The 14,716-nt window shown below is 33.3% G+C and overlaps 1 protein-coding gene across 2 annotated transcripts in view; it reads left to right on the top strand.

Moving 5' to 3' along the window:
* Nucleotides 1-1,842: 1,842 nt before the first annotated feature.
* LOC141451641 (neurotrimin-like) overlaps nt 1,843-14,716 on the top strand; it is a 324,652-nt gene continuing 311,778 nt past the window's right edge. For both annotated transcript variants that reach the window (XM_074123100.1, XM_074123101.1), the window contains exon 1: nt 1,843-2,404. In XM_074123100.1, the coding sequence (XP_073979201.1) occupies nt 2,335-2,404 (70 nt within the window). In that variant the 5' untranslated portion in view covers nt 1,843-2,334. The remainder of the gene's footprint in view (nt 2,405-14,716) is intronic.

A 14,716-nucleotide genomic window follows, 5' to 3' on the forward strand; every position in this document is an offset into this window, starting at 1 on the left:
CTAAGCTGCTACTGTTTCATTTGCATCAGTGTTTACTCACATAAGCATTAATAAGTTGGCGATTGCATATCAAAAAAAGTGGAGGGAATTATACGATAATATTTATGGTGATTAATGTTACATAAAAAGTCTTTAGTTATTTAGAAGATTACTCACCACGCCTCATAATCTCTACGCCAACATCTGCAATCTCTTGGACATCATGTAGATCCGCTCGTTTTTTCTAAAAACCAAAAATGTTTCTCAAATACGGCTCCAAAGATAATCATACTAAAGATTCTATATCTAGAATGCTGCAATAAATGTTTTTAGTCACACAGCATGGATTTGGCTAGGTAGCAAGTGATTAAAATAAATAGATAAATCAGCTAGAAGTCGGCTCTCAAAGCCTATTTAGCCTTAAGGTATGCCTGGGGATTCACGCCAATGACCAACACATTCAGTGTCCTTTCCACTTCTCAACATCACAGTTTTAGCTGGACATGATGGCATTCTTCAGGGACACTAGCCAAAGACACTCGTCCTGTACCTAATGTTCACTAAATGTAAATCAAAGCAGAACTTTAGCATATAAAGAGAAAAACAGCTAAATAGCCTACTCCAAAAATAAGAAAAAAAAAGATTCATTAAATAAATAAAAGATCTAGAATTAAATAATAATATATATACAGCAAGGGTGTCATACTGGCGGCCCCCGAGGTAATTTTTTGGGGCCCCACTTTGTTCTGAAATGAAATGAAAATAGAAAAAATGGTTATGAAGGGGAGATCGAGGCACTGCCGTACCCAACAATTCCCTCCCTCGTTGACCCTTTAGCTACTGAAGACGAGCTTACACGTGGTCCAGTGCCTTTACCTGGAGGCCTACGGGCGTGTATAAACACGTTGACTCAGTTCCGGCTACGTTTGGAAGCGATATGTCTACCACTCTAAGTAGAATTCCAGAATGATTCGGTTTTAAAAGACAAAAAAGAGGTAGGAATTCCCAAAATATATACTTAAGTTCTCAGGCCTTTGAATCCAGATATAGCAAAACTTGTACGAGGGAAATCGCTGGCCAAGTTTCGAGGTAAAAAGGGATAATTTTCGTTTTATGAATACAATTATATAGAGCTTTAATTATCCTATCTATATTCTTGATTCTCACTTCAGAGTATAAATTTAGCAGAATTTGTAAATGTGATGTGGCCCGCGTGAATCTTGTCTGTAGCACCAATTTGTGTTTAATTTGAGTTTGACAAACGTGATGTAAATAATTCAACTTTGAGGGGAGAAAAATTGACATTTTAGTCTAAGAACCATCGCTATTTATATCAGCACAAGAACTGGCAGACATAAAACGTTATTCTGCCCATTTTTAAGTTCACTTGTTGGTTTTTTAAGGCATATATTTTCGTCTATATGTGGCCATTGGCATGAGCGTAAAATAGACGTGCTTTGGCAAGTTAATGAGAGAGAATAGTGCACACATGTGTGCAGAATACACGCATGCATGTTTTATACTTGCCTTCCATGTTTATATGCAACAGGAAAAAGAAGTGCGTGCGGAAGAGACTACGACAGCCATACAGCGAAGACAGACTGAGAGTCTGTCATTGTGTATTGTGTGAATGTGTTACGCGCGTAATACTTGTGTGAAGGCGGGAGGGAGGGACTGTGTGTCGCGGCAAAGAGGAAACGAGAGAGAGCGAGTGTGAGAGTCAGATAGAAACAGAGAAGAGAGGATCAGTTTGGAGGCCCCTTACTCGCCCCCACAAACACAGGGGTGATAGGGGAGTTTGCGCAAGCGGTCCGCCACTGTTAGCCTATCCTGCTACTGCGTTCCTCTACCTCATCCCTCGAAGAAGAAGGGCCAGCAGCAACACTAAACGGAAAAGGCGCGCGCGGGAGTAAGTGTAAATTTCCCGCGCGTTCTCTATCTAACCGTTTTATAAGCCTTCAGTTGACTTCGGTCTGTTTTGAGCGTAACATCGAGCATATTGCTTTAATTTAGATTTCATTTTAAACTAAAAACAAAAAAATTGTATTTGTTTTAAATACATTTTAGAATATTAAAATTATTAAAACAGGTAAAAATATCAAGTGACTTTAAATAAATAAAAAACTGTCTATACCTAAAATCGAATCGAAAAATAATTACCCATTTAATCTTGTGATTTAAAAAAAAAATTAAAAAGTTTTCTAAAAATAAATTAATAATAAAATAAGTAAAACGAAAATGTTTCAAAAGAAAACCGGTGAAGAGTGCGCCCCAAGATTGGCTCAGTTATTTATATCCGACTAAATATCGGATTAAAGGATTCAGGACACCCTTCTAAATCTTGTTAGAATCGGCATGGAAAGGCACCTGTCCAGACTATTGTCGCAAGCTACGATTGTTCTCTGCATTGCAAATACTGCACCAGGTGATCTTTTCTTTTGTATACCTATTCGATTATTTTTTTATTTTTTGTATTATTATTAATTTTATTGAATAATTGTTATCATTAATTTAATTAAATATGTAATATTTATTGTTATCAAGCGAAGCAAAGGTTTGTAAGTCAATTAATATGGCATATTCTTCAAACATTATTAAAAATTATTTTCAATACAGTGGCATTTAACTGCATGTTATTGTGAGCAATAATAGAATAGAATTTACGAATAAATGCGGTGTGCAACGATATTTAACCGATACGATTTAAGTTTTAGGCCGTTCATGTGAGGAGTTCTAATTATAATTTTACACCTAAGGCAAAAATGGAATCCAATGACGCATGGTGACGCATTCTTCAGCTATGTTAATTCTTTGATAACCATTTAAATGAAATAAAATTATCTTCAAAGTTCTAAAATCCAATCTTAAACTTTCTTAATAGAAAATTATTAAAATCAAATTAATTAGGCGTAGTCAATTAAAATGGAATTATAATTAAGTTTTATGTTTCAAGTGAAAAGCTTAGTATCTCCAGAAACTTCATTTAAGCACACAAATATATATTAATTGAACCATTGTGCTTGCCCTTTATGAGATTTGCCAAGTCTAAATTGCTAAGATACTTAGTTTTCCCGCAAGTCTTACCAGCTTTCCCAGGCAGTTGCTCTCTTAAACAAGCGGCTGCTTGGTACCAAAGGTGAGAGTTTCAAGTATATCAAGTGGACCAGTCATGTATATTATGAGCTGTTGGTAAAACGGAATTTATGCTGTCTTCATATCAAGGTAGACACCATCTTTTCTCAAAGTTTTTTCCAAATTACAATTAAAAGTTTTAATTTTCATCAGTAACAATTTAAACAAAAAAAACTTTAGATTAAAAAAAAATTAATCGCTTATTACAATTATTATTTAAAGGCAAAGTTTAACGATCAGCTACCAAATTGCATTGCATTGCCGCGGATGACGGAAGCTTATACTTTACTATTACGATTGTACCAATTAAATAAGAAGTATCTACATGCGGGATTCGAACCGACGATTTCCCTTACTTAATAGTCCCGAACTTATTGCCTGTAATTTACTTTGGGGGTTAATATTAATTTTCTGTCATTAATTATTCGCATTACTAGAGACTTCTCCAAAGAGGTCTCGGTGAGTTCCGTGTTATACTTCTAATAATCTATTGTCAATGGATTATCTTTTAAATATACAATAATTTTAAATTAGAATTTAATATAAAATATAATAATTTTTATCATTATTATTGGAGGACTTATTTCCATTTAAAAACTAAGTTTTGTAGCTGAAGTTTGGGCTTTGAAGTTTAAAGAACTTTTCACACAGATATACAGGGTGTTCAGCATAAGACTACGGTAACTTCGGGAAGCGATTCTAGGCATCATTAGTAACAAAAAATTCCATATAAACTATGGCTCGATTCGGCTCCGTTTTATAGATATTTTTAATTTTATGTTTTTTCAAGGTGTTACTACTTTTTAGCAAAAAGTTGTCTATACTTCTCAAACTATTAAAGCAACAGCTATTTTAATAAGCTCATTAGAAAGAAGGTTAAATTTCCTTTTAAATAAGCTAATTTGTATTCCAAAATAATAATATTAAGTATTTTACTTTGTGGCCCAAACATAAGAAATAGCAAGTTTCTATTTTTTTCCAAAAACTTTTGACTTCATTTCTCTCAAAAACATTTTATATGAAAAAACCGTGCACTATTCAGGAAAAACATCTACATACTATCACCTTTCGAACGGTATACAATAATTAGGGTTATGTTAAAAATTGATGCAGAAATTTATGATTAATTGCAAAAAAGTAGGCCTCAAAACAGTGTCGACATTATGAAAGGAACTTACTTATCGCTCTAACCTCCAAGTTAAAAACTGACATGTTTTATCCTAATACGGCTTATAAAAACAAATAAATACAACAAGAAGAAAAGATAGTTTAAAGTCTACATTTTCATTAGATATTAGGTTATCATTTTGCTATCATTATGCCAGCGTATTCGAATATTGAATATCGCCGTATGTTATACTCGTACATCTACGGTTTCGTAGATGGGAATAGTGGAGAAGCTAGGCGGGAGTATTCTAGATGTTTTCCTGATAGGGTGTTCCGAACGCTAAGACGATCGTGGAGGTGTACTGGCGGTCCGTTGAAGTATTCCATCCACTATTATTTAATTTGGGGATCAGAGCGAGTAATAAGTTTTTGGCTTATTCATTAGCTCTCCACAACCTGTTAATTCCAAAAGTTTATTGAGTAGTTCACAATGATGATTTATTTACATTATTTGGCATATTTCTTTAATTAACTACAGAATAACACACAGATCTAAACTCGTTAAACGAAAATCCTTTCTTTCGAAATTGGTACCTTACACTCATTTAACATCATATTCATTTTTCTTCTTTTTATTTTATTATTTATAATGTAAATTTTATATTTTTGAATATTGTTCCTAAATAAATTAATTATTAAATTACACGTTTGCAAAAAATCGTTCTGGATCTGATGATTCTGATCGGTTATATTCTTATGGTAGGTGAATTCCTTTCATAATGCCGACACTGTTTTGAGGCCTACTTTTTTGCAATTAATCACAGATTTCTGCGTCAATTTTTAACATAATCCCAATTATTGTATACCGTTCGAAAGGTGATCGTATGTAGATGTTTTTCCTGAATAGTGCACGGTTTTTTCATATAAAATGTTTTTGAGAAAAATGAGGTCAAAGTTTTTGGAAAAAATTAGAAACTTGCTATTTCTTATGTTTGGGCCACAAAGTAAAATACTTAATATTATTATTTTGGAATATAAATTAGCTTATTTAAAAGGAATTTTAACCTTCTTTCTAATGAGCTTATTAAAATAGCTGTAGCTTTAATAGTTTGAGAAATATAGACAACTTATTGCTAAAAAGTAGTAACACCTTGAAAAAACATAAAATTAAAAATATCTATAAAACGGAGCCGAATCGAGCCATAGTTTATATGGAATTTTTTGTTACTAATGATGCCTAGAATCGCTTCCCGAAGTTACCGTAGTCTTATGCTGAACACCCTGTATAGCACTATTTTCAAACCTTCTATCATTTCTCTACAAAACTTAAATATGACCTCATTTCGGGCATCATCACTCCTCTCCTATAACTAAAACTTCATCTGTTTTCCTTAGAAAAATCTAGCACCTTCAAAAAATGGAAATTTAAAAATCATGAACTGAAATATTGTCCTGTAATTTATAAATAAAATAATTCTTTTAAATAAATTATTAAAATCCATTGAGTGCACAAATACAAAGCACTACATCAAATCCGCATCCAGCTGACGAGTAACATAAATTAAATACTAGTACCATATTTATATTATATGCCAAATTTTTAAAAAGGAAAAATATCAAGATTTGGTATACCATTTGCTGCAACTCATCAGCGTTTCCCAAAGTTAGGCGAAGATCTGGTGATGGTCCTGATGAGGCATTTTAAAGGATGCTTGAGTTTCCAGATCGTGGACGAACCTCTCGGAAAACTTATGTTTTCCAGCGCAAATTGTTGCCAATAAAAGTTTGAGTTGAAAAGCTGGCCAATTTTCTCTCGCTCCATAAGCATAACAGACTACTGCTGTTTACTAGAATGTGATCTAATTTCTGAACAGAAAAATCCAAGTGTATTAGAACAGATGCATTAGAATTATTATTTTTTTTCACATATTACTCCTCATCTTTTATCTCTTCAATAGCTAAAATTAGGATTGTTCCTTGCGAAAGAAGGATTAAGTATGTTTTGAGCCATATCGTTCTACCTTCAAATACTACTGGTAATCCTTTCGTACCTTGCCAAGTCACTACTATACAAGACTAACGATAAAATGCGACTTACAAGTACTAACCTGGCTGAATTGTTGATACCCAGGACTCTGTAACAATAATTATCGCGAGTTTTTATTGAATATATTCTGGAACTCTCATTTGCCGTAATATTGAGAACTATTAAAACTTTAACAGCTTTTAAAAGCTTAAATATATGAGCATTTTATTTTCAACATTCAAAAGTTTACAAGGTTTTTTTATTTTTCTTCTATGACCGGTCAAAATGTCACGATCAAATAATCTGTAAAAGTAACATTAAGTTGAGGTACTTTTAAAGAGCTTATTAATTGCAGATAGAATTTAAAAAATAATGAGCAGTAAATTTGGTAATAAGCTACGAAAGAGCTATAAATAACAAAAATGAAAAATTTAAATTTAAAACAAACATTAGCTATATTATTTTCAAAAGAAACTTTTTATATAAAATTTGTACTTCTCTTTCATTATTTAGCATTATTCTCACTTTAGAGTTCGTGGAAATTGGAGAATTACAAAAAAAAAAATCATTTATTATTCATCTTAGTTGTTCCAAACATTTTTCGGGATTGCATTACTTTCAAACCAGATGGTTTTACCATTGCATTGTAATAAAACAAAACAAAAATAATAATAATAAAAATTAGGCGAACAGAGATATCAGTAACAAACTGTAACTTTATAAATATTTACTGAAGTAAATCATAATGTCAGTACGAGTCTTGTTTTAGCTGGGCAAGGAGTGGAAGGATTACCTGTATCTAATGTAATATTTACGTGTGCCCCAAAAGAATTCATGGACTTTTATTTAAAAAGGAGATTATGAGCCATAGAAGCGGCACACCATTATCCATAATTGGGTAAACAATGCTAGTTAAGAACCAAGAACCATGAAATAGATCAATATACAAAAAATAAAAAAATAAAGAAAAGAAGAAAAATCTTCACATTATGTGAGTAATAAAAAAATAAGACAAGACACTTTCCCCTTATTTTTTTACATTTTCTATTTATCTTTTAGCTAATGCTCTTGATGGCTTTTCACATTATCTTGGAAACCATCAGGTTTTTTTTTTTCTATTTATACTTTCTCTTATTTCGTTTACCCCCTTAAATTATTCAGTTTGTTTCTTTCCACGATAGAATTTTCACTTTCTTATTTCCCACATAAAAGGAAACATTGTAATCGTACAGAATTTTATTATTTTCATCGGAAATAGGTACAATGTATTCGAGACCCCCTACACATGAAAAACAGTTCGTTTTCTAAAAATTTGTTAATGTTCATTGATATCCTATAGGCAATTAAACTGAATCTTGTCCAAAACTGGCACTTTACAAAAGTGCTTAAAGTTGTAAAGAAAAATAAAAAAAAACTTTTTCCAGAAAAACGTTTTACGATTTTATGTAGGGTAAAAGATTAAAGAAGATCTTTAAAACAAAAAAAATAAATAAAACTTATTACCTGTAACGATAATAAGAGTAGTTCCAATACAAAAAGGAATCCCAAGTTCAACTTTTCATTTTTGAGAAATTCCATTATCACAATCAAACCAACACGCACAATGTATATACCATTAAAACAAGTTAATCCCATTAAACATTTCATTTCCAAAATTTTGACACGTTCACAATAGATTCTACTAATAGCAAGAGAAAACTAAAAGCATTCTATATTATATACAGCGACCTAAGACATGTGCTTCTAACAGTGAACACTAAGACTATAACCTACCTTTTACTGTTACCTGCTAGGCTTAATAAGCAACACTGGTTATTTTAATTAAACAAAAAAAAAATTATTGTAATTTAATATTATTTCATTGTTTAAATAAAAAAAAAATAAGCATGGTGGGCCATAATGCTCAAATTTTAATTAATTATTTTGTAACAAGAGTAGAGAAAAGGGTAATTAAATTTGCTAATATAAAAAAGTAAACTGAATTTAATAAATATTTAAGAAGCAAAGAAGACTTCCTTTTTTAAATAGCATCTTTAAAACTTAAATCCCCCAAAAGAAATTAAATTAAATAAGAAGTTAGAAAAAAAGAATACATAAATTTCTCTTTTTAACGTAATTTATTTATTTTATTTTCTCCGTCAGAGTTATAACGTTTTATTTTTTATTTCTTTAGTTTTCATTTGGTTTTTCTCCCTTATTTTTTTAATTCTCACTTTCTCTGGTACTGTTCTTTCTCTAAGAAATTGAAAATTATAACCCACTAAGAAGTAGTCTTTTTCAATAAAAAGTGAACGTTTAGAAAACTGTGATAATATAAATTTTCTCCCTTTCTTTCTCTATATCTTTATTTTTATTTTTATAAAGTTCGTGTTGAGCAAGTAAAAGTAATAAAGATTCGAATAATGGAGATTTGTGTCCGATGTTTCTTGGTCTATATTTCCAGTTATTTTCATTACTTATCAGGCACAGGAAGTTTGTACTTTAAATGTTATTATTTTGTATTAGTTACTCTCGAGGGTCTAAAGAATTGATGTGGTACCTTCACACGGCTTCCTTTTATTCTAATTATTAATGTAGGCAAATTTTCTAATGTACAGTTGAGTCCAAAAACAATAAATGTAAGTGCAATTTGGGGATGCAACGAGCAAATCCTTCAATTAGTACTTGTAACGGTACTAAACTGCTTCCCCCTCAAGAGAGCTTGTTTTGTAGTATAAGTTTGGAAGTATTTGTCGAGAAATCTTGAAAAAATAAATTTTCTGCTGGTTTCACTTCGCTTCAGAGTGATAATTTCAAGTTAGACGTATGTTCCATTTGCCGAAGTTTAAAAGTAGTTTGAATACATTTCTGTTCGTTCACCTTTATCATCAATTTTGTGCACCACTGTTTACTGCACTAGGTTTGCCTTTCAGCTCGCTTCAGTTGCAGTTGAGAGTGCCGGCCGGCCCCCCAACGTGTCCTTGCTACCTTATTCACAAACTGACGGCTCCCTCTTCTCGTCGATTTCCGATCTGCTGATGTTTGTTTATATGTTCGTGCGTTTCTGTTGTGCGCTAAGCTCAAAGTGCACTTCATTGAACGTTTCTTTCTTTCTGCTCTACTTACGTATAATTGATTTTACATCACACCCTGCCTATAGGCGTGGAGATGAAGAGTTTTTGCCGTTCAGAAAAAGGCTAGGTGATGGACAATCCAGAAATCGAGGATTTTTCAAAAAATTTGCTTTTGGTATAGCTTATCTTGATTCCCTACCCACTTAATCTGTCCAATAAGGAAAACTCTAAAGAATATATTGTACAATTTTTGAATGGTGAAGGTTGGGAAGTAGGTTGGAATGAAAATAGAGGATTGAAATAAACAGCATTCGGTTTAGGAGATTGGGAAAACCTAAAGGAAAAAAAGACTTTGAATGGAAAAAGGATAAAAAAGGTAGGAGCGATTATCATAAGCTAACAATTGAACGGGGCAATAGAGGATAGCCTTTGTGTGTGAAGACGAGGTTATGTATGTGTGTAAGTGAGTTGTAGGAGAGGAGGAGAGTCCTTCAGAGGAGTGCTATCTTCAGCAGCTATTCAGCTATAAAAATAGAAGGGAAACTCGTTAAGAAGAGAGAATCCTTATTCGAGAAACTACAATAGCCCACTGCCTTCACGATACTCTAAGGGGATAGCTCGGTACTCTACAATCAGCATGTAACAAACCCACTAAATCTTTATTATTCACTCTCAATAACATACCAACAACTCTAGGCGCTCAACCAATTCCAAAAAAAATCCTCCAAGCCAAAATTCTCCGAAGCACTTTAGTATGGTATCCAATACAACCTTCCACACTGGCCTGAATATTCCCTACATCGAATACCTAATCCCGGTTAAAAACATTTCTATAAATCACTATCACCCCTCAACAACAAATCCTCTTATCGTGCAGCTAAACACTGGAAATCCTAGACCTCTCCAGTAGCGTGGAGACTTTTCAATGGTTAGTTGCCAAATTATAGAGGAGTGTCAACAATGGATGGTGACTGCTCATGTTGCTTATGATTACCACCAAATTTACAAATTATTACGCTATTTAAATAGCTCAAATTATTATTCATAAATAAACTAAAATTTGAAAGAAAAATAATTAAATTACCTTAAAAATAATGACAAATAAAGGACGTTGTTGCAATGGTTGTGAAGCGTGGTTTTGTAGTTAAGGAAATCGCCTACTGGTTACTTCCCACTATTATTTTATCTCTGTCCGGGATTGGACTTTCAATCATCACCAGAGGTAGATTAAACAGTTTGGTCTAGAGATTTCGACTTCACTTACGTTAACTTCTTGCACTATTCTTGCTGACTGAGTCATCACATGTCCACTCCACTTCTGAATATTAAACACGCGAGATAATTAAGATCATGAATACTAAAACTAGAACCTTAGTCGCTCTCAGTGGCCTGATATTTGGAGGTTATATTTTGTTATGGCTGCAATTAGTTGACTGCAACGGCGGCTTTTTTGACCACTGCCTTCTTTTAGATAACAGATGATAATAATTTTTTCTTTGCTGCGGGAGTAATCTGAATACAAACAGAGTTAGAATCCATAATTTATTTGAAGGAAAGATATAGTTTTAAAAGAGTAAATATCGTAAATTATGACACTAAATAAATTCATAGCAGTAAATTTATAAAAAAATGAAAATAACTGGAAATCACTGAGTCACCAATAACATTGACAAAATGAATAAAATTACATTTTCTCCAACATTAGTCGCGGAAAAGCTCTGATCTTGAGTCTGTTGGTAACGTTATGAGAAAACTGTTTTTCTTTGTTCTGCAGTAGCAAATAGAGAAACTGATCTTATGCCCAAGAGATTTGTGGGAAAATAGGGCATTTTACCAAAATAATATTTGCAAATCCTCAGGGGGCCTTACAAATACAGAGAATGCCTAATACTTGTGGCTTAATTATATGCGAGTTTATTGTTGTGGTGGAGGGAGGGTTAATTTAATTTTGGGTTTTCGCAAGAGCCTGAACTGTAGTAATATTTAACCGCTAGTAAATGAAATACTGCAATTAGTATAATTAAGAGGGTATGTCAGGATTAATCTTAAAGATTCTGCAATTAAATGTGCTATGTCTTACCGATTGAAGTATATTTTGTTTTTGGGATTTCATAATTTTTTTGGGCTTAGAATTCTGGGATTTCTTTCTTGAAAAGAGCACAGTTGGTCTCTATTAATTTGCTTTAAAAAGTTGTATAATTAGGGAAAACTAATTTTATTGAAGAGAAAATTCCATGAAAATTCTTTGGCCAGTGCTTGTCTTATGCAAATGGATTCCTTTCATTCTGTGGATAAACGAACAGCACGCTTCTTTGCATGCTAAACAAGAAGCTGGTTTTAGATTAAACTTAGTAAAAAGGGAATTTGGTTTCGGCAAAAAAAGCCTAAATGGTCTTTTCCAATAAGGCGTCCACGATAGCAGATAGGTTTGACGCGAGTCCCGAAAAAAATCTAAGATGAATTGTGTTATAGTGGATTCAATTCCCGGTCTAGGGCCTTGGATTGTATTTAATGGTTAATAAAAGGCGCCACGGTAGCCGAGCGGTTAGAGGCGAGACCTGCGAAGCTAATATGTATCTGTGGTACTGGGTTCGATTCCCGATCTCTAGGCCTTGGATTTTATTTAATGGTTAATAAAAGAAATTTACAGTAAAGTATGTTTGCTAGTCGCCACCGTCCACAACACCTACCTGGTAGTTGGACGTTAAGCTCCGCCTGAAAAAATAGGCAATTACTTTACTTTACTATTGGTTAATAAAAAAAGAATTCATTTTAAAGTATTTTTGCTGGTCACCTCCCTCTACAGCACCAAATTTAGTTTGATTTGCATTGTCTTACTTCTGCTCTAGTCCAGAATCTGACACGCAATATTTTCTTGGTTTTTGTCTCGCATTTATTCGAAGACAATAGTGTACAGGCGAACCTGAACCGAGTTACCAATATTCTATGTCGTCAGCACACGGGCAGTAGATTTTTTTGTAAGTTCGTGAATATAAAAGCAAAAATGCGGGATTGGAAGAAAAATTTGCTAGCTAGAAATTTGGAAATTACTAAAAGTAAAATTGGTGAATTGTTACCTATTTTAAAATAATTAAAAATTTTCCCTTTTAATTTAAAAATGGAAAAGCTAAAAAATGTTGAAGAAATTCCAAAGGCAGTGTTTAAAAATCTATTCAGATTGGAATGAATATAAAATAGAAATAATTTCCCCTTGGATAGATTGTATAGCTCGATTTTCCTCCTTCAAGTTTCACTTTATCTTGGATGGAGGGTTGAATGGTAAACAGTGTAAGATAAGATGGACTGGAAGTGAAAAGAAAAACTGGTCCAGGAGAGAGAGAGAGAGAGGAGTGTAAAAGGATTGCGAGAAGAAGAATCATCTCCTGAACAAACCTTTCTAGTACCTTGGTCGGGCTAGGAGCTTGAGGAAAGGCCACCCTGGCTCGGCTAAAGACTAAGTTTTCCGTTTTGCTGAACAAGTTCTTCTAGAACAGGCTACCTACCAATCTGTACAGCCTGTTACTCTACCATCAACTCCTTCACTAAACCACACTCTCTGTACTGTTACACTTTTCAGTCCTCTGGAACTCTTACTGCATCTAAAAAGCTTGTCTTATTTCCTTCTTCATCTTCTCAGTTGACATCACTAGCAACTTATTTCAACTTCTGACAATGGTGATCTGTCTAGTTCTTTTTTTTTTCTTTTCTTTATTCCCTCTTCTTCTTTCTTTTCCTCCCCAATTGAAAATTGAAATTCCTATTGTCTTGAAACAATCTTCCAACTCGGAAAATGGATGAGTCAAGAAATACTCTAAACGGTTAAATATTTACTTTTTATTGGCAAAGCTCAGCAAGATTTTCTACTTCGCCATTGAAGGCTGATATTTCCTTAAAAGGAAAAGTGTTTTTTCACTCATTAGAGTAGAATTCCCAATTAGACCCCAAGACTCACATAAAATATTATTATTTATTTTTATTTTTTTAATTAAGGCGCGTCAACATCTAAGGTTATTGGCGCCCGGAGCTTTTTTCAGGACAGTGTTCTCTCGTTACAGACAACACTGTCTATCACCGGACAGTGAGCTGTAAGAAGTCCCTAGGAAGAGAAAATCTAAGGGTCAGCAGCTGGATTCGAACCCGGGACCTCCACGTGGGAGTCCAGTACGCTAACCGCATAGCTAATCCCTTTCCTTAAAATATTATTATTCTTTTTTTATATTTTTGGAGGGAGAGGATAATAATTGCAATGATTACCTATCTGGGCTGCACTCATAAAAAAACAATTGCAACAAAATACATCAGTCAGTCGTTGTCATTAGTGCCCAGTCTTAGGGCAGTATTTTATGTCCACCAGCGGAGCTGTACGAAACTCCCTTGTAAGAGTACCTAAGAAGAGTTAGCAGTTGGATTTGAAGCCGGAATATCTGCATGGGAATCCAAAACGCTAACCATTGAGCTAATCCATATTAGCGCTTCTTTTTCCTGGAGGAACGCACTCTTCTCCAGTCTCTCACCCAATAGCTTGGTCAAACAATGCATGAGAAGCCCCCTGGGATTTTCAAAATGCTTCCCCAAAACGCTACCTACAATAAACGATATAGTCAATGCGGAAAAAGGAGAGTTTGGGGATATCTTTATGCTAACTCTCATATTTTCTTAAGAATTTAACAGATCCGGTTTAGAGCTGATGGTATTTTAGGTTCAATAAGTTTTGTAGTAAATTTTCTTTATACTTATTGCCTAAGTTATAAAAGTAAAATAAACTACCACAATTAGGTGTCGTGGACGGAGGCAAGACTAGCAAACATACTTTACTGTAAATTTCTTTTATTAACCATTAAATAAAATCCAAGGCCTAAGACCGGGGAATCGAACCCAGTACAATAATGCCTATTAGCTTTGCAGGTTTCGCCTCTAACCGCTCGGCTACAGGTGTATTTATAACTTATAAAAGTTATAGTTCGCCATGATTAAAGAAAGAAAATCTAAGAAGCAATTTTCAAGTAAATTTGAAAAATCCCTTCCCAGTAAAACAGGAGAATTTTCCGATGCTCGTAAAACATAATTTTCGTGCTCAGAGAAATCTAAAAACATAAAATTTCTATTAGGATTTCGATTATTTAAAAATTTCACTCGATTGCAATATTACCACTTACAAGAATTTGAAGTAAGACCAAAATTACGAATGCCAGGAATACCGGATATTATTTATTTACATATTTTTGTTACTATAGAATAGTTAAAATTATATTTTCTTATTTTTTTCAAATAATTTTGTTTCTGGGGAGTTTTTCAAGATAAGAAGAACATTGAAATAGTTATGTGAGAAGGAAAAAGTATTATATATATAAATATTATATTAATATGTCAGCTGATTAGACTTAACAGATGTTCATGGGGAGAAACTTGTTAGGATATA

This window comes from Rhodnius prolixus, unplaced genomic scaffold, assembly GCF_049639745.1.
Source record: "Rhodnius prolixus isolate KJV_2025 unplaced genomic scaffold, Rpr scaffold_14, whole genome shotgun sequence".
Taxonomy (NCBI): Eukaryota; Metazoa; Arthropoda; class Insecta; order Hemiptera; family Reduviidae; genus Rhodnius; species Rhodnius prolixus.